We start from the raw sequence: 24,350 nt of genomic DNA, 5'->3' as shown, positions 1-24,350 counted from the left end.
AATAAAGGCTGTGTTGGGAGAAATGACCTCACGTCCGAGTTCACATGCAATCGAAAGAGCACGAATTCATATTAGGTATCCTTTCACACGACAATTTCATGTTCGATGGTTTATCACCAATCATGCAATGCTTTTAGGAACGTCTTGTCGTTGTTTACATTTATTTCTGTTGTCAGGCAAAACAATCAAATTTATCGTAGTCTTGTTGATAGAATCGACTTTTGGTTACGCATCAAAATTTTCCCTCAATATGGTTTTACTCGGTGAAATATTTCCGAACTTTACAGCAAATTCCGATATCGGTCAGATTAAATTTCACGAATGGATTGGCGACTCGTAAGATTTATAAGTCTCATTCGTATAACCTAATAAATCTTACCGGCAGTCGTACAAAAAGATATTCGAAACTAATATATTTTATTTCTCATTTGGCTATCAGTAATATCCTTTACCATGTATTCAAATTGTTTTAATATATTGAATCTCGTAGATGATTACCAATGTTTAATGTTTTTTTTTGTTTAATGTTAATAAGCAATTCCTCTTCTTAGCTGGGCGATTCTCTTTTCTCATCCCAACGATTTTACCCCAGTCTGTACAACAGAATTGGCGAGAGTAGCAAAGTTGATTCCAGAATTTGAGAAGCGAGGTGTCAAAGTTATTGCCTTATCTTGTAATTCTGTTAATTCACATATTCAATGGATCAAGGTGCGAAAAGCTGATGATTTTTCTTAAGAAACTTGGTTAAAGATTTATGTAATAAATAATTCCATGCAAAATAAAACTTTTATAATTCATTTTTAGGATATTAAAGCTTACGGTGAAATTACAGAGAAGAACTTTCCGTATCCAATAATTGAAGATGAAAGCCGCACAATTGTGACAGCTTTAGGAATGCTTGATCCGGATGAAGTTGACAGTACTGGCTCGCCCGTTTCAGCTAGATCAGTTTTCATCATAGACCCCAAGAAGAAGATGAGGCTCTCAATCCTTTACCCGGCTACAACAGGAAGGAATTTCGAGTATAAATCATGCTTTTCTTTATCTGAAGAAGAAACGTAATCTTATGTTAATGGGTGAATATTTTCCAGTGAAATCTTGCGAGTTATTGATTCTCTACAATTGACGGACAAACACAAAGTAGCAACACCTGTAGATTGGAAGGTAATTAGAATGAACAGTAGATTGTGTATCAAGGTGGCAAAGTAGGTCTTTTTATGTTGATCATAAGTTTGCAACATGTCGTTGGTGAGTCCGTGTGTGAGACACAGACAAAGACAAATATTGCAAATACACATGGCAAAAGACTTTACGCCCATGGTATTCGCAATACTTCATGTAACAAAAAAGTGGTTTGCAATTTTTCTTTTCATAACGGAGGATGAAATCTGAGAAATTTTTCGTATTAACATGTAAAAGTATGCTTCTTTGTTCTCTGAAACTTTTTCTGTACTGTCGCAGAAACAATTACTCTATATACAGTACACAGCCAATGAAAAGTCGTAAACCATACTAGTTACATCAAAAATTGAATGATCTCAGAATTTGTTACATGCCAGCTAATGAATTTGAGATATTTGCCTTGGATGGTTTCTAAAGAATTTTTTAAATACTATTCATGTATCACTACTTTTTTTTTTTTAGAACGGAGATGATGTTATGATACAACCAACCGTTAATGACAAAGAGGCTAAATCTCTATTTGGGGATGATATTAAAGTTACAAATCTACCTTCTGGTAAACCATATCTTCGTAGCATTCAACAGCCTATAGACTCTTAACTTTCTTCACGTACGTAATTTTTTCTATGGAACAATAAGGACCAAATATTTAAGTATCAATACTATGTATATTCTAAAAAAGTAGGATAATTTTTTGTGACAAGTGCCTTAGTTTCCTGATTTGTCATATGAACCATAAATTCTTTTTATGTATGTATAATATGAATAAATCTGTCTACCAGATAAATTGCAAACAACGAAAGAAGCCGTTTATTATTATTATTTCACCTAGCGTATAATTAAAAGTACACTGCTTTATATACACTTTTCCAAGTACACGTGTTGCTTACAATACCAATCGGATTCCTTAGTATTTACATGATTTTTTTAAATTATTCCTAGTTTATTTTAACTACGATCATGAGTAGATTATTATGCGTATTATTTATATAAGTATGTATATCAGTGATAGCAATAATCAATAGCATGTATATAAAACAGTCCCTGGTCAAAACCAATAAGATCAAAAAAAGGTAATAAATTTAACGAAAAAGAGAAAAATTTTTTCAACTTGGTACTACCTATAACATTATCATGTAATTGAATGTTAATTACCACACAAATTAGATATTACCTCGCAAAATACTGTCACATTTTTCGTATATGTGTTGGCTTATCACACGTTCACTTGTAATAATTACTATACCTATAATAATTGTCAGCGTATTTATATTTTATTCGTATGTATGTACCTCGTGTCCAGCTCTCACGATAAATTACCATCAGTTTTATCATTAGTTTTTATCAATAATATTAATAGTATCATTAATTTTATTATTATCATATATAATAAACTCGCTACAATTCGTCGTAGTCCATTTTAATACAATTATAACGATCACCGCTACGTAAGATCAGTCGTCGTCTAATTTACTCCATCAACGTCTTATTTCAACCTATTTATCCGCATATTCGTTGATAAAATACATTCATTCATTTACTCTGTTACACCGTGACTCTCACGTTGTTCGGCAAGCTGTTGTTCACCCTCCAACCTAGCCTGTCTCTCAGCCGCAGCTCTCGCCTGACGACCAGCGCTAGATCGAAGATTCTTGCGTTCAGGAGGAGGATCATTACTTAATCGTTTGATGTTCCGTGTTTTCTTTCCTTTGCCTTTTACATCGTCCTCGCTGCTCTCGGTACAACTCGGTTTACTTTCGGTTTTAGGGGTGGTGGGCACTGGATTACCCTCTACCTGAGGAGGATCTTCGAGTTCTTTAACGTTGCTCGCGTTGGCAATTGGCAAAGACGGAGTCGTTTCTTCTTCAGTTGATTGCCTGGAAACTGTTGTTGGCCGTAAGAGCGTCTCTACATCAAGAGGCTCACTGGTAACAACAGCCTTCACATTGTCAGGTTCGGTGACCTTGACCTTCTTCACGATAGGTTCTAGAGTTACTTCCAATGAAGGCGGTGGATCGTAAGTTTGGTCCGTACTACGACCGCGCTTCGGTGGTCGTTGAAAATCCTCCGAGTTCCTAGTCAGCAGCTCTGCGCTTGTTCTGCTAAGCTGTTCCAGAGCTTCCTTCATCTCTTGTTCCTTCGATTTTCGCTCCAACCTTGCTGACAAATCAGCAATTTGACTAAGTTCGATGATTTCCTTCTTGTCAGGCTCTGTACGCTTTTTGTCATCACTGTGAAGAGCCATTTCAGCGTATTGTTGAAGGCTCAGACCCGGATCTGTGACATAGCGCGATTTTTTTTCGCTGTCTTTTCGCTTCATCGTATCTGCTATAGAATCCCTTTGTCGGGAAGTATTTGATGTGGATGTAGTCTTGCGGGATGACGATGTGGATGTTGGTGGAGTGAGGAGTCCACATTGAGCGAGACTTTCATAGGCAGATGATACTCCACCAGGCTGCATTGAAAATGGATTGAGACCACCCAGACCCAGTGGAGTATACAAAAGACTAGGATTTGGAAAGAAGAATGGGAAAGGGGTCGTTGTCGAGAGGGATGACGATGTTGAGGTAGACGGCGCGGACGATTTACTTGTGGGGATGTCCATCTTACTTCTTGATTTGCCTGATCCACCAACACTGTTAGAGTTTGAATTCTTTCCTCCGCTAGATGAATTCACAGCATTTGTGTCTGCAGTGCTCGTAGCCGTTGCACCTAAAGCTGCCTCCATACCAGCTAATGAAGGTAAGCCGAGCCCTGCCAGGTTTGCAAATAAGGAATTGGTCAAGCTCATATTTCCAAGATTTCCAAGGTTCCCAAGACCTCCTAGAGCTCCCAAGTTGGGCAGCCCCCCAAATGGCATTAGGAGCGGATTATTTTTGGGGTCAAAGTTGCCAAGAGATAAGCCCGATAGAAGTGAATTGTTCAGATTTCCTAACGATGGAAAACTCAAACTAGACGCCATTGATGTGGCAGCCAAATTGGCCTGACTGACGGAAACTTGCCCTGTTGGGCTTGGCATCATTGGTGGCCTGCCCGGACTTTTTCCTTTGTTGCTGCTTCGGTCTGCTCCTGGTAAACGCTTCTGTAGATCGTGAGGAAGGTTTCCACGCTCTTTGACCAGCTCGGCCCACTTTGGATCGACATCAAACATTGGGTTTTCAATCAACCATTGTCCCAGTCTCTTCAACTGCGGTGCTTTAGTTCCAGTTACCTGTAAAACGACACAGAATAAGTGATTCCCCACATCAAACTAAATTACAAATGAATTCTTTGTTCAAAGAATATATATTTACTTTTTTTCCTGTAAGTCTGTTTATTACGGCAACATTCTCGTCTCCTGTCAACTTTTTCCAGTCTAACAATGAAGGATCAACACGCGGCCTTCTTCTTCTTGGCGCGCTTAAATACTCGGCCCCTAATTGTTCCGTTATAGCAGTTTGTTCGGCGAGCCATTTGTTTACTTTGGCCTCGTGGGAATACGTCCCAATGTTAGAATAATCAGCAACTTTGTTCATATTTGCGATCATAGCTTCATAACTTTTGCGATGACTACTTGACGAGTGCGCTGAAATGAGAGATTGCTGTTGCTGATGTTGTTGCTGTTGCTGTTTTTTAAGCTCACGGTTTTGCTGTTCAGCCTGAGCTAATAGTGCAGAAAAACTGTCTTTGTGCGAGTGTAAGGCTGGAGGTGGCAGGCCAGACGAGGATCCAGATGCTCGAGAAGATGGGATCGAAGTAACGGTAATGGAAAACGGTTTTTGAGAACTTGACGGTTGATTTGGAAGACCGATTGGTGCGGACGTTGGAGTTACAGTGACGTTTGGCGTGATTGTACTCTTTTTGCCATGTTCAGGGTAATGAGTGCTTTGCTGTTCCTTTGCAGCGCTCAAACCCAATACTATTTCATCCAACTTTTTCCGTTTTTTCTCTTTTCCAATTATTGGTTCGTCAGTCGGCTAAAAGAAAATAAAGGCTTAACCACAATACTGCTACACCCAACATTTCAATTTATAAGTCTGGACAAGCTGTAAACTACCTAACTATACTTAGAATATTGTACGGGGAAAAAAAACCAAATAAGGTAAGAACCATTATACATGAATACTTACACAATTTTTTCTTTTCGTAAGCTTCTCCAGCATGCTATCCAGCTTTCCTTTATTACTGCTGACTTGCTTGCTCTTATTCGGCATAGAAAAGTCTTGTACCTCGTTCATCATGTCTTTGTTAGTTTCAGGATTTGGTTTAGGATATCTGTGTCAAAAAATATCGAAATTTCCATCATTGTTTTGAGGTTTCTATCATAAGGTTTGCATGGAAGAACAATGTGTTCTGTATATAATACAAGTATAAGTGGAAAGGGCAGTCAGTAAATGGAAAAAATTTATAATGTGGGGAATTCACAATCAGTGTTCAAATCCCTGCAAAGGATTTCTCAACGCTAATCTTTGTTTAATCATTTTCTATTTCATTGAAAATGGCAAATCACTCTGTGAATATTTAACAATCAATTCTATTTCACATTACCCAGCTGACAAATCAATTGGCGTCAACGTGCTAGAAGTTCCGGGGATAATGGTAGTTTTCCCTGGAACTGTGTACTTGAAGTCAAATGGAGTCGATGGTGTCCGCGCTTGCTGATGGGCAGGAGGAGGTTGCACCGGCGTGGAACGACGAGATTCTTCAGACTGCGATTCCTCATTAACATCCCAGTTTGAATTAGTCAAGACAGTTGGTTTACTCAATCCCGAAGGAGGTTGAGCACTCATGTGAGTACTGTTGAGCAGGGCATGCAATTTAGCTGGAACAAGATTAAAAAAAACTCGCATGAAATGAATGAAGGAACGAATCTGTTCAATGTACCTTTGTGAAAAATGGAATCTTGGTACTTTGCGAGAGTTGCAATACTTGAAAAAGCTTACCTCGTTCAGTTTCTACATCAATGGCGATATGCCTTTTTCGCTTCTTGGGAGCAGATATGCTATTTCCACTTCCAATAGAGCGAGTTACTCCATGATCTGTGGTTATTGTGATCACCTCTGAACTTTCTTTTTCATTGGAGATTATTTCTGGTTCGTCACCAGCACTAAAACTTATGGCAACTGGCCATTCCTTGTGTTCTATTGCGTGAACAATGTGCATCAGCCGAGCCTCAATAGCATGTTCCTATTTAGTAAGATGGTAAATTAGTTCATAATTGTGATGAAAAAATTTGTTTTATAGAAAAAAAATTATCACCTTTGGCCACTTTATAGATATTTGATAACTATGTGCCAACAACTGAGCAACAGTTGGCTCTGTATAATCTATAGTTTTGTCCCGTAGAACAAATGTGTCAATCTGCGTAAGTCGCGAAAGAGGTTGAATGACTTCCAGATCTGGAAACATAGCTTTAAGTTCTGCAGCTTGAACACTGCATTTGTCTTCTATATTTGTAGTCTTGTTACTATCTTTTTCAATAATAGATATCTTCTCCTCCTGAGATTCTATCTCTTCTTTCTTCACGATTGGAGACTCCATCTTTTCTTCGACAACTGTAGGCGATTTCTGTTCAATTTTCTCTGCCACATGCTCCTCAGTGACTTCTATCAACTTGGGCTTTTCACTTTCGTCAATTTCCTTGCTTCTTTCAGAAGACTTATTTTCAGTTTTCTCCACGTCTTCAGTCCCCTTATCCACTTCCTTTTCTTGCTTTTCCTCAGCAACATCTATTTTCTCAGACTCCTTCTCAGATAGAAGATCCTCTTCTTTTTCAATTTTCTCAGAATCGAATTTTTCAGTTTCTTCCTTTTCTTCTGGTACATCTACTTTGTCCTCGACCATTGGCTCTATCTCTTGAACTGGATCTTCCTTAACAATCGGACCATTTTCTTTCACTTCCGTTTGCTCTGTTGTGTCCATCGCTTCGACACATGTGACTTTTTCACTGATGTCCTCACTCTTTCCTTTCTCTTCGCTCTCGACATTGTCTTCAGTAGATTTTTCTTGTTCTGGAGATTTTGGTTTAGGAATGGTAGTAATAGTCAGTGTGCTGCTACTACTGTTATCTTCGGGCTTTACTTCTGCCTTGACAATAGTCAACTCCACTTGACTTTTTTCCAAGTTCATCGCGTCAGCTTTTTTATCTATATTTGAGTCCTTATCTTTTTTTGCACCAACTTTTTCAATCTTCAACGTTCCTTCTCCTTTTTCTAATTTCACTAAAATCTCGTCTTTGTCAAACTTCAGTATATCTTCGCGACTCTCGATTTTTATTGCCTTATCCAGTTTATCTATTCTTGCGCTTTGAACACCACTAAATATACTTTTGTTCAAAATTTTATGAAATGAAAAATCAGGATCGTTGAGAATCGTAATATCCGTTCTACCGAGTCCATGTTTGGCTGCCCCAAGTAACAGCTCTTTATCATGTTTACCAGGTTGCCACCAGTCTGGTGTGTCAGCTGAAGGTTGGCAGAGCATTAATCTTTCTTCCAAGTGAGGATGAGACAATATCTCTTCACGTATTTTGCTCAACAAATCAACCCTATCCAATATTTGCCGAGCTTTACTAGCACTGAGATGATCCAGAGGAATTTCTGCAATATACATTAATTGATATACATTGGGAGTTGGATGACCTAAAATCACCGAATTATTTCTCATCGATTATTACAAAGTAATGCATACCATCGTCATCAGTCAGTTTCATGTGACAGGCTTTCTTGCACATGGCTCTAAAAGACATGTAGTAGTCTGTAAGATCGTTGTCTGTTTTTTTATCAAACCTAGCTATACTTTTAAACTTGGTCCAATCGTACTGGGCCTTTTTTCTATCGTAATTGACACCATATGTTGATATAACTCGCAGAAATTCGCTCTCCTCTCGTCTAGACCACTTAGTTCGCTGTTCTTCTAAACGGCTTCGCTCTCTTTCTTTAACCATAGCCTCCATTTTTTCTCGTCGTTCCATTTTCTGAAATAAAATTTTGAAGCAATTATATCTACAAATTACTTTCTTATTTGTTACACGGACATAGAATCTTCTTACTAACCAGAAGATACATAGCAAGTTGCTGTAAATCCCATCCCTGCATGTTAAGAGGCGGTTCAGTATTAGTCACGGTATTGTGATTACTAGTTTCTCCTTCGTTTCCAGTTTTAAGTTTTGGAATAGGTTTGGTATCATCTTTTTTCACACTACGTTGATAAGAAGAAATAACCCGTCGAAGACGAGTATTGAGATCCACAACCGACGGCCAGGCTTTATCATCCTCTGTTATTACGTCGTTGCCATCATGACTGCCACTAGCTTCTGGTATCGGAGTATCAGCTTTACTCGATATAGCAGGAGAATCAGTGGGAGTCTCTCTTCCGAATTTTTCCAAATCTTTACACTCCCTTGCAAGACCTGATGTCTCGCCATCTTCAATTTCGTTCTCCAAATTTTTATCATCCCTATTACTGAAAAATTACATCATTGTTGAAATTATACAAGGCTTAAAAACTCAAACTTCACTTTATATTAGATAATATTATACATTGTTGAGAATAATGAAAGAGGGTTAAAGCTTATGTTTGCTTTTCTTGCCACAGATTTCTACCCTTTTGACAAAACAATTTACATGTTTTATTCTTTCTCGGGCATCATTGATTGCCAAAGATATATCCATACAATTTCAAGATATTTCATTTAGTAATTGAATAAATGGATTGATGATACAGTTGTTACAGAATAAGTACTATTCTTCTCATTTTATTTTATAGTCTTTCGAAGCAAATCGTCTATACACACATTTACTGCTCATTTTGCATTTAAAAATTGAATTATTATGAAATGAAAGGTTCCAATGTGGAACTAGAAGAAGAAATGGCAAATGCACAAGCTGCGTTATTCCTTTATTTTCAAAGTCTAAGCTGGCAGAAAAATAGAAAAGTACGAACAAAATTTCAATCCACAAATTTTCAGTATCAAGCAATGTACCAAGATGATCTGCACCTCTTCAGCTATAACTAATTGCAACTCGCCTTATCCTGAACTAATCAGTAATCGTACTTTTTCATTTTTCTCTAAGTTGCAGTTATAGTTTTGCCATTTTGCAAACATAAATATGTAGCAGACATAATAAGCGTGCGGGTGGTGTTAAAATAAATTAGCAACAGCATGTCAGGATAGATTCGTGGAAAAAAATTTTTTTAAATGTAACCAACGGATACTCACTTTGCATGAACGGTCTGAGTCTGGGGAGGGAGAGGACAGCTGGTAATGAAAGAAAGCGCGGGATCGGCCCTCATCAGATCGTAATTCTCGTAGCCGTGTTTGAAGCATCCCACTAATAAAGACTTGTCTGCCATCAGGTCCCACCATTTCACTGGAGGCTCCGCCAGTTGCGGAGGATTTATCCGCAACGCACTGTAGGGCGGTTCCATTTTGATTTTTTTTTTTTGCCAATTCAAATATGCCAATTGAAAATTACTCTCTTAAACATCTCTTTGAAATTTCGAAATCGATTCAACGATATCAGTTCTATTTTGTCACGAAAAATTCGCCACCTCAAGATTAAACAGGTTTTTGTTTTACCATATTCAAAATTACTTCATTAATGATTTATTGAGAATGTTGCAATTGAATTAAAAGACTGACATAAACTGATATCAACGAATCTTGAAAATTTGAATTCGAGTTCTTTTTCCTTTGCCCTCTCAACACAGTGCACTGCATTGGACTCTAGATCTTACCAGATCGATGTGTTGCCGAGAGTATCTGATGCACAGGCTTACAATGGTCAGTAGCGTAGAGTAAGGTGATAGGAATTTTATTAGTATGATTTGACAACCTACTGTCATTGACATGGCTACGAAGGTAACAGATAGCTTAGCTCTATGAGCATTCTTGGCACAATTAGGACCCAGAGTAGAACAAATACATAGCACATGCAACTATAAGCACTGTGTAAGCTTGTAAATGTAAGTGCACGACGTATTTTAATAATCGCTTGATAAGAAAAGAGGTGACAAAATAAAGACGATACCACTAGGATTTTTATCTGTATTACTGACCTAACGTGAACACCATCCGAGATATGCTGTACAAGATCACCGATGATCTCGTGTTTGATGTAATACAGCATTCTAACACGCAAAAGTACTCTGAAATCAACAAATAATCTCACTTTTAGATTTATTAAAAGGAGACACGGACATTATCAAAGAGCAGGTTAAGGTATTAGGTATATGATTCTTAACAGAGAAATCCTGTAACACATAACAATTAGAAGCTATTCTTATGCAGTTGATGTTAAATATTTCAGTTCATAGTGAAACAAATAATACACTCACTTGTTTGCATGACGACTTAGATGCTTCTTGTAATTATTCTCTAGGAATATATCCCCATCGTACTTTTCTGCATTACTCCAATGATTTGGATCGCTTGGTCCATTGTTGAAAGAGGACCCTCGAGTTTCACGCCCTTCCCTTGTGCGACCCTTTTTCTGTTTCTGCCTGCTGTTTCTTCCAGTTGTGTGGATCATAACGGTTTTAATTTTTTCACCATTTTCCAATGGAGTAATCAAATCCCATACAAAATTACGTATCTTCTCATCACCGCGATAGAATCGTAGGCAATAGAGAAGAATGACTCTGGCACAGTCCTCGACATCAATCTCTCTCCAACTTCGGCGAAATTGACTATGTTGCAATATCTCTTCCCAACGTCCCCAACCAAATGTAAGTAAACCTCTCTCCACTTTAAAACATTCACTGCGTGCCCAGTTACCATAAACTACCTCACCTTCCCTTGGAACATATTCATCAAAGAATTTACGAGACTTTTTGCCAAATTTGTCTCGTCGTCTTTTACCTAAAATAAAATAAACCCAGCAGGCAATTACTTACTTTTCGATTTCCTTAAATTGACGCGCTACAAATTTTGAGCAAATATTGAATGTAAGAAACACAAAGTACCTCTGCCTGTAAGTCCTCCTCCTATGTCATCGTCACTATTGTCATCTGAACTATCAAGTTCAGACATATCAACAACAGATTCATCGTGTCCATATCGTTTAATTTGTGTTCTACGTCTAGGCTCAGAGATGACAAGTTCATCCTCTTCTTTTTTTTCTGTCGTGTCAATTTCAGCTTTCTTTGCCCATTTCTTCCAGAAATCAGGATCATCAATATTTATGTCCGTTCTGTTTGATGAACAGGCAAAACTAGCTTTGGAAAAGGTCGAGCCTTTTTCTGCTTCAATGGTGATGACCTGTAGAATGAGAATTTCAATTCAACACCGCTGTTTGGAAATAGGATATGTATTTCATTTCAATTTTACTGAACAATTTTTATTACCTGTGTCCTCCTCTCAAGGATGATGTCGATATCCTCTTCACAAAATTTGTCCCCGGCATTATCATCATCCATGATAGCTCCGTACGCACCCTTTTTAAGAAGATCTTCTATCTCTTTCTTTGTCAATTGTTTGTTGTTGGGATCCTTGCCTCCTTGACTAGTATTCATTGACTGTAGAATAGCTTTATCTAAACCAAGCTTTAGCGAAGCTTTGTCGAACATTTCTCTCTCATATGTATTGCGACAAAGCAAGCGATACACCTTGACCATTTTTTGCTGTCCGATTCTGTGGCATCGTGCTTGTGCCTATCGGGACATATATAATATGCATATAATTTGAAGATTACTGATTAAGTAAGAGCAACCATGTGAATGTGAAAATCGTTGGAGTCTTTAATCTTCACCTGCAAGTCATTCTGAGGGTTCCAATCGCTATCATAGATAATGACTGTGTCAGCAGCAGTCAAGTTGATACCAAGTCCACCAGCCTTTGTGCACAGCAAGAAAACGAATCTGTCAGAATCAGGCTTGCTATAACGATCAATAGCAGCTTGTCGAAGGTTTCCACGAATTCGTCCATCGATTCTTTCATATGGATACCTATGATAAAGCAAACACCACATTTTAGAAACTTCCTAGTGTCATCGATTGAATGAATGAAGAGTTAAAGATTGAGAACTTACTTTTTGTACACAAGATAATCCTCCAATAGATCTAAGCATTTAACCATTTGACTGAATACAAGGACACGATGACCACTGGCTTTCAATTTCGGTAAAAGTTTGTCGATGAGTACCATTTTTCCTGAACTATTCACTAATGCATGATAGTAACCTTCTGAATCTTCTTTGTCATTACTTTGTTTATAATCTAATTGAATTTGATCTTCAGCACCGTTCAGTAAAAAAGGATGAATACAACACTTTCTAAGTTCCATCATCGTGTTCATCAGATTTGGAATGTTAGCAGACGTAGTTCCTTTAGCAAGGAAAGAGAAATTTCTTTCCAGTATGCCACGATAATATTTTTTTTGGATGTTCGTCAACTCAACCTGTCGATTATTAGTTAATTAGATGGGTACTTCACTGTATGCTGTAATATTTGAAGGGAAATAATGAATATAATTTATTTAAAAAATACCTCAACCACGGTTTCTTCTTTTGGGGCTAGAGATTTTTCAACATCTTCTTTTAATCGCCGAAGCATCATTGGTTTCAGAAGCAATTGAAGTTTATGAACTTCAGTGTCACTGCTCAAGTTGCCAAACTCTTTCAAAAATTGCTCACTACTTGCAAATTGAATTGGTTCTAAGAAATTGAGGAGGGAAAAAAGTTCATTAACGTTGTTTTGTAACGGAGTTCCAGATAAAAGTACTCTGTGCTCTAGGTTCAGCTGTCTGAGTCCTTCAAGTAGCTTGCAGTTTCTATTCTTAAGTCTGTGAGCTTCATCAATTACACAAAGTCGCCAATTGTAGCCACGCAGTTCGTTGAAGTCCGTAATTATTATTTCGAATGTTGTTATAAGGACATTAAACTTGATTAAATCTTTGATCGGTTGGCGCTTGTCATTTTTATAATACACCTCGTATTCTTGCAGCATATTACGACTTGCGGCCCTGTAATAAAAAAAAATCTTTAAGAAAATGAATAAATATAGGTATATATAGATTTCAAATGAAATAAGAAAGCAATAGTAAAGAAGAATAATCAACAAGATGAATGAAACATTTCCAGTTGCTTACGAGCCATGGTATACAACGACATTCATGTCGGTCCAACCCTCAAATTCTCGCTGCCAATTCGGTATAGTTGAAAGTGGGGCGATGATGAGAAAAGGACCGCGGATTCCGTACTTATATACGGCGTCTACGAATGTTAGAGATTGAATAGTTTTTCCTAGACCCATCTCATCAGCAAGAATGCAATTGTGTCCGTTGTACCATGAGAAAAGCAGCCAATTTAGGCCCTCAAGCTGATAGGGTCTTAAACTGTTGTTACTTTTGTAAATTGGGGACTCATCCAGTTTTTGCCAAGCAACTGCTGTAGGTTTTTTCTTTGGCTGTGTGGAATAAAAAAAATTAATTAAAGATTACTGAAATGTATATAACCCGAAGATCTGATTAGGTTGAAGCTAGTAACGATAGTGTAACACTGCATGTTTGGACAAATTGTTTATTCGCAAATTGAGGACTGTTCAAAATTTAGGGAACCGTAATGAAGTAGACCGTGTTTATATTTTGAGAACTCGAGTTTTTCGAAACCATTGTAAAATTGCCGAGTAATGACTTTTTACCTAATGTTCCCTTATGTTAACAGTACTAACTACAACCTCGTGAGATCTGGATGGTGTCTTTATCACACGTGACAACATTCACAGAGAATTTCTCATACCTTCCATTGATCTTTAGGGGGCACTTTGTTAAATCTGTGAAATTGGGCAATTTTTTCAGGATCAACATCTTCTTCCACCTCCCAAGTAGAATCTTCATATTGTAGAGAACGCCATTTAACAAGGAAATGCCTGACAGTATCTCCTGTTGTTGGGTCAGTATGAGTTGCTTCATCAAGTACTCTGTCGACTTCTACAAAGTCCGGATTGAAGGGATCATCCTCTGGCTGTAATGAGTTTAGACAAAATGTGAATAATTTGGTAGGCTAGTGTGAGCAGTTTAATAAATGAATACTAGAATACACATACATTTTCAAATATATTCGTATTCTGCTGCATCTTTTGCTTAAACCTCTTTAGTTTAGCTTGGATTCTCTTGTCTCCTTTGTAAAGTTCTTCTTCTGTGCGCCATTCGCAATGCAAATAAGAGAAATTTCTGTACTTCACCAGATACTCTTCCACCTCAATGAACTGAGGCTTAACTTCACTGCAGCTTGGTTCTAGCTGTTGTGTTTCTTGTTTTTCCTCCTTTTCGTCTGCTTCAGGCAAGGTTGCCTCTGCTTCTTTTTTGGATTCAATGTTTGCGTCTCCTTCTTTTATCTCACTGCTCTCAGACTCGTCTTCAGGTTCTTTCACGGAGTCTAGTTCACCTGTTTCCATTTCTGATTCACCTCCTTTGATCAGGCTTGATTTATCCTCTTCATTTTGCTCCACCGCAATCTTTTCTTGCTCTTTCTTTCCTTCTTCATCTTCTTCATTCTCCTCATCCTCATCCTTCTCTTTATCAACTTCTACTTTTTTATCCTTTTCTACTTCCGTCTCTTCATTTTTCACTTCATCATTTTCACTTTCCTTCTCCTTTACTTCTTCACCCACCACTTCCACTGCAGTTTCCATTTTCACTTCTTCCTTCGTTGTAAGTTCTTTAACCACTTCTCTTTCTTCTTCACCGGTTTTCTCATTTGGTTCCTCATCAGGTCTAGCTTCAGTTTCAGGTGCAGGTTCATGTTCAGATGCAGTTTTCTCAGTCGTTGCCTCGTTGGCAGGTATTTCTAATTTCACTTCAGGTTTTACTTCTCTTTTTCCCATTCGCATACATAAAATATGTTGCACAACCATGGAGTCTTCATCCATTGTGTTCTGCAATACAAAAGTAATGTATCAATTGTTTTGATTTTATTCTTGATATTTTGAAAATTGCTGTTGAGTATACTTACAATATATACAAAGTTTGGTTTATTAGGGCCAACTTCGCCACCTTCGGCTTCTTTTCTGACAGCTGGCAGTTTGGCGACATTACTTCCATCAGCTTTCTTAGCTTGACTTTCTTGTAAGGGTACTTCGTCGTCAGAAAATCTAAGCATAACATCATCAACATATTTTTTGCGGTGTGTGTTCCTTGCCGATCGCCGTTTATTCAAATCTTCTCCAGCTTCTGGTGAAGGGGGAGGTGTTGCAGCTAACTCTTCTCCATCTGAATCAGGTGCTATGCGACTTTTTCGTTTCCTAAAATTGATTTTATTGAATTTCAATACTAGTTCGATGGCAATAAAAAGAAAAGGGAGCAGGTTTTTTTTTTTTTTTTTTACAGAAAGAGTTCCAAATTTGGGCAATAATGATCAAACTTACTTTGAACTTCGCGGTGTTCTTCCAATGCTGACCTTAGCTCCCGACTTTTTTCTCCCAGTCAATTTTTTCTTAACTGGTGTACTAACTTCAGGAGCTTCCTCTGGGATTTCAGGTTTTTTATCTTCTTCAGGTGTTTCTTCAGGTTCAGCTTTCTCCTCTGTATCTTCTTTACAATCCGTAACAATTGGTTCTGTTGTTGAAGAATCAACTTGTTCCTGCTCATCAGTTTCCACAGGCTCACTTGGCTTCACTTCAGCATCTTGTACAGCTCCTGAGTCAGATATCGCAGCTTCTTCAGCTTCAGCGGCAGGTTCTTCATCGGCTGATTCTGATTGAGCAACTTTTCTAAAAAAAAAGAAAAGAAACGGTACATTAAAAAGTATTAATCAAGTAAGACAGAATGAAGAATTTGACATAATTTCTGTTAAATATTTTCAAATTATTGAATAAAGAAAGCTTACTTTCTCCCACGTTTTCCACCTGGTTCTTTGGCTTCTTTTTTTTTCCTGCTCTTGGGAGATTTAGCTTCTTTAGGTGGCTTAGGTTCTTTCTTGGTCTTCGGTTCTTTTGGTTCTTTTGGTTCTTTAGGTTTTCTTGGCTTTCTGGGTGATCGAGCTTTTCTATTTTTGTTCCACTCCTCCTCCATGTCACCTGAAGTTGGCTTAAGGTCCTCAGAATCTGCCATACTGTCTATTACGTTGCTACTATCCACAGGGGTAACGAGATTCTCTGACGATGGCGGCTCTGGCTGACCAATTTGTTGTGATATAATTGGTGGTGCAACTTCTTTATCAACTTTTTTCCTGCTCTTCTTAGTACGGGGAGCACCTTTACTTCTACCTCGGCCAGTCGTACTTGAAACCTATATAATAAAACCAAATTATACAATTTTCTGAACATGTTCGTTGAAAGGTAAAAAAAAAAAAAAAAATTATTTACCTGAGGACTATCGACAACAGCAGCAGTAGTAAACATTGGTGTCTGGAGAATACACTGAGGTCCTCCGTTGCACTGATCATTAATCTCGTGTTGCTGAAGAGCTTGCAATCGCTCTTGCAAGCTAACAATTTTTTCTTGATTTTCAGAGGCCGGAGGCATGCAATACAACTCTTGTAATTGTTGTTGAAGAGCCGCTCTCTCCTGATGATGAGTTACAGGAGCACAAGGATTCGTGAATCCACTTGGAGTGACAGGAGGTGGTGGTGCTGGCTGCGGCATCCCATACATGCCTGGCATTGTATTGGAACCAATGATATCTCCGCTGGCATGGTACTGCTGCCCAGAACCCACAATCATCTCGTTGGAATACATATTATTGGGTTTTTGAACGTTTGTGTACTCGCCGAAGGCTCCTGCTGAAACTGGATGTGGAGGATGCGTTGGTTGTGGGTTACTGAGAGAAACAGTTGTCTGATGAGAAGGCATGACTACATTGCCAGCCTGACCGACCGTCGGCATTTGTGGTACTCCCATCAACCCTGGTTGTACTTGGCTAGGTTGGCTCTGTATCTGTGGAGTTTGGCCTTGAATCTGTGTCTGCATTTGTGGCTGATGCTGTATCGGCAGTGGAATCATAGAGTTGTTGGAAGGCATCATATTAACTTGATGCTGGGGCTGTGGTTGTGCCTGAGGTGACTGCCCGATTGAAGTTTGTTGGGTTTGTTGTCCCATAAGAGATGGCGGCTGATTCTGTGGCTGCTGCCCCATTATCGGTTGCACCTGCTGCTGCTGCTGAGATGTCGGAATTAATTGAGGCTGTGTCTGAGGTATAGGCTGACTGGATACTTGCTGACAAATAAGCGATTGTTGCCCCTGTTGTTGTTGCTGCTGCTGCTGCGACTGTTGTTGTTGAGATTGATTTATCAATGGCGGAGTGGCTACATTTGGCTGGTGGCAAGATATGGTGCTCACATCAGCAGACTGTTCTGTAATTTTGCTCTCTGACACATTGCTTTCGACATTAGGATAGGAGTTAGGTATTTGCGGTATTGTAGATTGCTGTACCACAGGGGACATAACTCCAGTTTCGATTACATTGCCACTAGTGCTTGAGGCTGGCAAGCTTTGTACAGCTTCTAAAGGCGCTGGTTTAATAGGAGTTACTTGCTCGCTCACAGAACTAGCTGGCGTACTATTTTGAAGGATTGTTTCTGCTGGTTGGTTGAGCATATCAGATTTTTGATTAGGAGAAGTTTGATCAGGACTTTCCGTTTCCTGCTTCAGAGGGTTTACATTTTGTGCGTTGTCTGTGGTGTCTCGCGTCGTTGTTTCTACTACATTATTACTGTCTGGTCCATTGACAGGAAACAAGGAATTTGTTTCTGAACTAGCTGTTGTTTGAACTTCCATAATAGATCGACCATCATTCACATTCAAATTTGATCTAATTTGCTGTTGCGGTTGCTGTTGTGGTGGCTGTTGTGGCGGATGTGGCCATTGATTAGACAATGGCATCCTGGGTCCAGTCACAGGTGGTGTAGAATTTTGTGGAGGTGGTTGGGGGGGCAAAATATTGGCCGTGTGAGGCATAAGCGGACGAGGTTGAAATTGATTATAATCCTGACTCGTTACATTTGGATTAGGGACAGCAACTCCTGGTATGACCATTTGTTCAAGTGCCTGAAGAGTACTCTGCTGAGAAGCTCCAGACGTGTTCATATTCATAGAAGTTGGTGGACAAGGAGATACGGACATAGCATTAGGCTGATTCGACGTTTGATGTGGTAATTGCGAATGAGGATGAGGCGAAAGTGTGCTAGGTTTAGCTGGAGACATAATGGGCCTTGGCGACATTTGTTGTTGAACGGCAGGTGGCCGAGGCGACATTTGAGGTCTAGGTGACATTTGAGGCGACAATTGAGGAAAGGTAGCCCGGTATTGAGGACTGGTCGCATGTTTCGCTGGTCCAAATTGCGCTGCAGGCCCTGGATGTTGAGGTTGATTAAACATGGGAGCTGAGTGATGAGAATATTGCGGATCCATGCTTTGTTGTGGATGCTGAGGATACTGTTGATGAGTGGGATGAGGTTGATGAGATGGAAGATGGTGAGGCATCCGTTGTGGCTGTTGTGGAGGTTGCTGTGGTTGCTGCTGCGTGTGCATCGCACTTGTGAAACCAGTATACCCCGAAGGACTCTGATAAATTGTTGCGGGATTGCTTTGCTGATAATGCTGTTGTTGCCCCACCATATGCTGATAAACTCCTGCAGTTCCCGTTCCCTGCATACCTTGATGAGGGACACCCATGTTCCCCATCATCCCTTGCTGAGCGTTGAAATGTTGTTGTTGTTGTTGCTGTTGTTGCTGCTGTTGCTGCTGCTGTTGCTGCTGCATTTTTTGGTTTAATGCCGCCTGATCCTGCTGATGTGGGTACTGTGGCATATGCTGCCTGTATGTTGTAGGTTGGGGTGCCATTTGATTATAGTGTCTTTGGATTTGGGGATAAGCACCTCCACTTCCTGGCCATCCTTGCATACCTGGATCCATTGACAAATTACCTCTAGTCATGGGATGCTGCTGCTCCATTGAATACATGTTATCCGAATAACTGGGGTACTGACTTCCAGCCCCTGGATGAGGACCTCTGTGCTGCGGAGCCATGCTACGCGCTTGATTCTGGAATGCTCCTGGCACCATAGCTCGCTGAGGAGCCCCAGCGTCAAAGCCGGCTAAGTTTTGATTGAACATATTTCGTTGTGTTGTATTTTGTAGTTGGTTAGAGCTTCCAAATTCAGATCCACCGAATGAAGTTAATTTCTGCAGAGGAGATTCTTGAGATATGCTGTATGGTTGGTTGATGTAATTCCCGCCTCCATTTGGACCAGGATTCGGACCATCTCGGGAGACTACCGCCGGGTTTGATGCAGCTGCCGAGTCAAAGTGGTCAGTACCCCCAAGGTCTGGAAGAGCGTCGAGCATTGAGCCACTGACATCTTCGCCAAATAGATCGTACGAGTCCATGTCTTTACGCTGCACGACTATTCACCTCCGTCTCAGGCTCAAGAGGGAATTTTACTACCTTTCCTATGGCCAGTAGTGTGCCCATCGTTATTACTTCTCTATACCTTCTGGAACAACAGATAATAGAATGACTGTAGATTGATTGAGCACTGTCACAATTTTACATTTTAATTGTCACATAGTTATAGACCAAAAAAATATTCAGCTCTAATTTTACCACATCTAGGTGATAACACCATACTTTACAGCAGATTAATTAGCTGCTTCTAAAATGTTGGTGAAAATGTAATGCCTATATTTCTTGGTAACTCAGGTCAACGTCAATTCATGACAAATTGTGTCGTTTTTTTTTTTTTACCTCGACCTGAGATATCAAGATAATTATCATAACAATATACTGAGTGCTCAATTACACATTCTACACATGGAAATGTTATCGCCGAATTTTCAATTACTGTATACCTGACGTATAAGATATTTGACAAGATTTACCACACTTTGAGGTGTTCAGGATACACACTAATGGGGAAAAGCTATACGCTTATGGTTTTAACCCTCATAATCGCTATAACCTTTCCCCTTCAGGGTGCATCGTCATTTATTAATCTTGACGTAGAGTTGAATATCACGTTGTCAAAGCCTCCTAGAAAGAACTTAAACTTATGCTAATTGAGATCTTTCTAAAGATGTGGGAAAAAATGGAAGAAACTAATGAATAATGTAATATTTCAAACTTGTTGGAGAAAGAGCTGATTGGATACATTCAAAATGAAGCTGAAGCTAGCAGCCAGAGTTAGCAACTAGAAGTATTAAGCTTGTTGGAATCAGAGAAGAGCAGTTCTGTTTCTACCTCATAGTTCTATAAGTATTCGGGATTCAAGGTATATTACAAAATTTTGATTTTCGGACTTTACTTCAGTATTCGAACGAACATTAGAACGTTTGGCTGCTAATTCTAGTTCTTAACTTCAGTCTTGTGCATTCAAATTATTAAATAGATATTATTCTTTAATAACTGCATCTTTTAAAAATTTAGGTGAAGCTTGAAACTACTGAGAAATGCCATAATTTGGGAGATCCAAAATTTCTGACAAAGTGTGAATCAACTTTTATAAATCTAATGCTCAAATTACTGCAAATTACTGCATTTAAGCAGCACCATTCAATTCCAAAACATGTCTTGGCCAATGAGTAAAATCAAAACTCACCTTGTCCAAAGTAAATTTATTAAACTATGTACCTAGAGCTTGATGAACAGTAAGACGAATAATTTCAGAAAAAAAATAATAATAATTCATTTAAGTCAAGCTAGAAATCGGATCAAGGCGGATTTCGGAATTGAACATTTGCTTTGAATAAACTTACTCCAGGACTTAGCTGTCACGGAAATGCAGGATTAGAAATCAATTCTTGAACATATCTGTAATGAAACTGCGAACCTTGCACCATTAATTAGAGAAAAAATAAATTATCTTCGCTGTACCCTTTATGCGCGTACCTATACGCTCTACGCTCGCGTAGCGTGCTTCATAGCGTGCTCTGTGCCGTAGTGTGTCGGCGTAGGTGTATAAAAAAAACTTAACACGGGGTGGCGATAAAAATTCAATGCCATTAAAATATATTAAGGGGGGTAGAAAATCAGGGAATTAAAAACTATGTAAACGCATACAAACGGACAAAGCCAACAGAGATTTGCAGGTACACACACACACGCATACACACACAGACGCACGCATACACCGCATCAAGTGCGCGTTACAGTGAAGTGTAAAAATTCGGAAGAATCTGGCTTTGAAATAGGATAGAACACAATTAGGTTAATAATTACGAAAATACTCGCTAGTACAAACCTGATGAAAATTCCAGAATCTATAGTTACGGACAGATGCTTGTATTAAAAAATTGCTCCTCTCTTTTGGATATTGTCAAGGTAGCAACTCGGAGTACATTCTAGACGGGGTGATCGGCAGAGATTTCGGTGAACACTTGTAATTAAATTCTTACTTTAGGCTGATAATACATTTTAGATTTTCAGATTTTTCGTTTTCTTCCTCGTTATTCCTTTCCCGAAATATTGAATTCAATTCTTCTTACTTATATCTCCGGCAGCTATATTAAACGGCACTCATATCTTCGAGCTCGAGGACCGCCGTTCCACTAAACCTTACAGTCGAGGTATACACGCGATTGATGTGCGACGGGGTAACTGTACGAGCTTACCAAAGCCACTTTGTAAAAAAAACAACAGAACGTCGTCGGAACGTACGCCATTATCGCGAGATTTCCGCTTGAGCATCTAAAGTCTCGAAGGCGACCACAGCGATCGCTCGATACCCCAACGCGGCCTCACTTTCTTAAATCTAATAACAGACCGTTCGTTTATTAGAAAACACATGAACCGGCCACTAATTCATATAAAACTTTACAGGAAAAAAGCGTCCCCTCGACACACAACCCGTGATGATACTCGACTTTTTCCTAGCGGCGGTAGCACGGACCATCGAGGTGCGAGCGTGTCCATAGGCCCGAATCATTCTACATACATCGCTCCGTCCCGCTCCCTCGTACTCTCACTCGATAGCTCTCTTTCCCCCCTCCCAGGGAAACGTACTTTAGGTACAAATCCAGTACCGTATACGTGCGGGTGTATTCGAGTTTACATAATTTTGAAGAAGGCTCCCGTTGCAACTGTCAAATTATTCATTCATGTCACAAATCGATACGAATGGTGTACGAGACTGAGTGATTACTAAGCAAGGACTTTTACGATATATAATTTAAAATTCTCTCATCCTTTCCCCTATCAAAGACTTTCATTCGGAGATGCGTCTCGGTGTGCCGTAACCTGTGCGCGGCGTTCTTCAGGTTAGCGATCTCAACGGTACCTCCGTGAATGCTTAATTGTTACGATACTGTGACTGTAAGCCGCTATACAACTCTGGAAGGATCACGACATAGAAAATAATACGGTATATAAGGTATTTCGTATCGTGGAAAAGACGGACGAAGCAATTGGCGATCGCAAGGCGAGGCCCGAATTATATGAGAAAGAGAACCAATCAGATTTTACCTTATAAAGCGACATTGCACTGCAGGATACTTGATTAACCAATCGCGTCCTGTGATTCTCGACCGAGTGTGTATGTAGCTTCGTCTAATTTTCGTTGTATGCGACTACTGTGTAATGCGGCAAGCAATTGTATATGTAGGTATGTCCATAGATATTCACACGCGCGTGCGATTCGATGGGTGTGTAAATGGCACGTTCATTTACACGCAAAGTACTCAACGCCGGCTTTTACACCGCAGCCTGAGATGAAAAATCTTTGTCAATGCTTTTGGGTCTATTGAATTTCTTCAATCAAGCCTGAGAAACTGGAAGATATATGCATTGTACATGATCATAGTTATTGCAAAAATATTTACCTTGCACTGTGTATTTATGTATTGATTCTGTAAAAATGCAATCGACCCACTCTCCACGTATTGATATATCTACATGTGTTATACCTAGTTGTTCTTATCCGGAGAAATTCTACTCATTGTTTCTTCTTTGTATCGATCGATACGCTCTCGACGCACGTTTCATAGAATGCTATGGGAAGTCAGTAGAATTAAAACAGATATACGCAAGAGTTCAATTTATAATTACACGATTCGAGTTGGGAGTACAACGCAGAATTAAGCTGATTGTGAGATTATCATGCAATCCGTCATACATGTGTCATTGGAATAATAAATCTATGTTGTATAAAGTTGCTGAAAAGTTTAATTTCAGAAATTATCTAAGAGTTCATTAGCAGATTGATGTGTACTGTTCTTGAAATATATCTATAGAAATAATTATTCATGTAACAATGTGTGAGAAATCAAAAAAACATCAGCAATATTTACTTGTTCGCCATTAAAAAAAGCAGTTTTAGTCCCGAGTAGTACCACAAGTCGTAAATGTTGCGAAAAATAGTATATGCCTCGTATTATACTATCGATGATGATGGTATGTGAAAAGAGTAAATATTGTAAAAAATCGTATTATGGCTTCAAATTATGAAATTGAAGGAACAATTCATGACTGAAATGTGGCAGCCTGATGTGTACTTGACTGAACTTGTAAAAAATATGTATTGTAAAATGTTTGCGGTCGTCCCGCTTCTTATGCCAAGCAATGTAACTATTTTAATGTATTAAACGAGATGAATAAAAAGACTTACAATAATACAATCCAGTCCCTTTTTTTCACATATTATAATTAAAACAATTGCACGAATATTCGCTTAATCGTTATCTAAGTGTCCATTTTGTTTGGTTAATTACTAACAAGACGGCGGTGCTGCCGCAGGTTATCCGTCCAACCTGACATAATATGACGTTCACTCGATGTTAAAACCGCGTCGGCACTTGATTGCTGTTATTTATTTGTATCTTCTATTTCTATACTAGAGTAGCGAGGAAGAGGGAGTACTTTCATTTTAAACTTACATACAATCAACGTACCCTTTGCTTTTTTAGTATCTAAATATTCCCCACTGTATTCATTACGCCATATATTAAGTATACGTATACATGATGTATGTATGTACGTGTCATTCTTTATTCGTGTCTCCCTCTTTTCTTTCTCTCTCTACCTCTCCCTTTCTCTTTTTCTCTTCCCTTTTTGTGCCATGAATTTTCTTCATATAATGCTTTGTAAACACCCTGACATCGCTTGTTAGAAATTTATTGTTACGTATCAGACAATTATTAGTTGCAAAAAGCTTGATTGTTTGATTTGAATTGATTTTTTTCTTATGACAATAATATATGTATGTCCTATCGGCCGCAACTCAGCCATAAGATTAAGGAAATGACGTAGCGTACCGTCAAAT

At 39.0% G+C, this 24,350-nt stretch overlaps 2 protein-coding genes across 6 annotated transcripts; one reads left to right on the top strand and one right to left on the bottom strand.

The window, feature by feature from the left end:
• Positions 1-107: 107 nt before the first annotated feature.
• LOC124405697 (peroxiredoxin-6) lies at positions 108-2,263 on the top strand. Its single transcript, XM_046880817.1, has 5 exons — positions 108-336; positions 552-708; positions 805-1,022; positions 1,092-1,164; positions 1,645-2,263. The coding sequence occupies exons 1-5, from the start codon at positions 128-130 to the stop codon at positions 1,780-1,782; spliced, it is 795 nt and encodes a 264-aa protein (XP_046736773.1). The 5' UTR covers positions 108-127; the 3' UTR covers positions 1,783-2,263.
• Positions 1,966-24,148, bottom strand: LOC124405678 (chromodomain-helicase-DNA-binding protein 7). Of its 5 annotated transcripts, none has more exons than XM_046880775.1 (24): positions 23,697-24,148; positions 16,465-19,592; positions 15,987-16,387; positions 15,526-15,870; positions 15,114-15,402; positions 14,206-15,036; positions 13,899-14,123; positions 13,250-13,566; positions 12,649-13,123; positions 12,192-12,559; positions 11,913-12,108; positions 11,509-11,814; positions 11,128-11,422; positions 10,501-11,023; positions 10,222-10,311; positions 9,383-9,574; positions 8,217-8,625; positions 7,852-8,137; positions 6,421-7,760; positions 6,105-6,348; positions 5,710-5,983; positions 5,292-5,436; positions 4,476-5,138; positions 1,966-4,393 (listed from the first exon to the last, which is right to left on the bottom strand). In XM_046880775.1, exons 2-24 carry the CDS (start codon positions 19,483-19,485, stop codon positions 2,720-2,722), a joined length of 12,909 nt encoding a protein of 4,302 aa, XP_046736731.1. In that variant the 5' UTR covers positions 19,486-19,592; positions 23,697-24,148; the 3' UTR covers positions 1,966-2,719. The 5 variants fall into 5 exon arrangements, with proteins under 5 accessions (XP_046736731.1, XP_046736732.1, XP_046736730.1 ...); XM_046880776.1 differs by having other exon boundaries at positions 23,980-24,148; XM_046880774.1 differs by lacking the exon at positions 23,697-24,148 and adding an exon at positions 21,336-22,115.
• Positions 24,149-24,350: the final 202 nt, after the last annotated feature.

This window comes from Diprion similis, chromosome 4 (genome assembly GCF_021155765.1).
Source record: "Diprion similis isolate iyDipSimi1 chromosome 4, iyDipSimi1.1, whole genome shotgun sequence".
In the NCBI taxonomy this organism is placed as follows: domain Eukaryota; kingdom Metazoa; phylum Arthropoda; class Insecta; order Hymenoptera; family Diprionidae; genus Diprion; species Diprion similis.
Note: the sequence above shows the minus strand (reverse complement) of the source record. Positions and strands in the feature narration are given on the sequence as shown.

Bases quoted from the DNA above. Each gene is read 5' to 3' on its own strand.
- LOC124405697 (XM_046880817.1), top strand. From the start codon at position 128: ATGCTTTTAGGAACGTCTTGTCGTTGTTTACATTTATTTCTGTTGTCA. The intron at 1,023-1,091 runs GTATAAATCATG...AATATTTTCCAG, and splicing joins ACAACAGGAAGGAATTTCGA to TGAAATCTTGCGAGTTATTG. The intron at 1,165-1,644 runs GTAATTAGAATG...TTTTTTTTTTAG, and splicing joins CAACACCTGTAGATTGGAAG to AACGGAGATGATGTTATGAT.
- LOC124405678 (XM_046880775.1), bottom strand. From the start codon at position 19,485: ATGGACTCGTACGATCTATTTGGCGAAGATGTCAGTGGCTCAATGCTC. The intron at 13,124-13,249 runs GTAAGCAACTGG...TTTTTATTACAG, and splicing joins GTCGTTGTATACCATGGCTC to GGCCGCAAGTCGTAATATGC. The intron at 5,984-6,104 runs GTAAGCTTTTTC...ATCTTGTTCCAG, and splicing joins TGATGTAGAAACTGAACGAG to CTAAATTGCATGCCCTGCTC.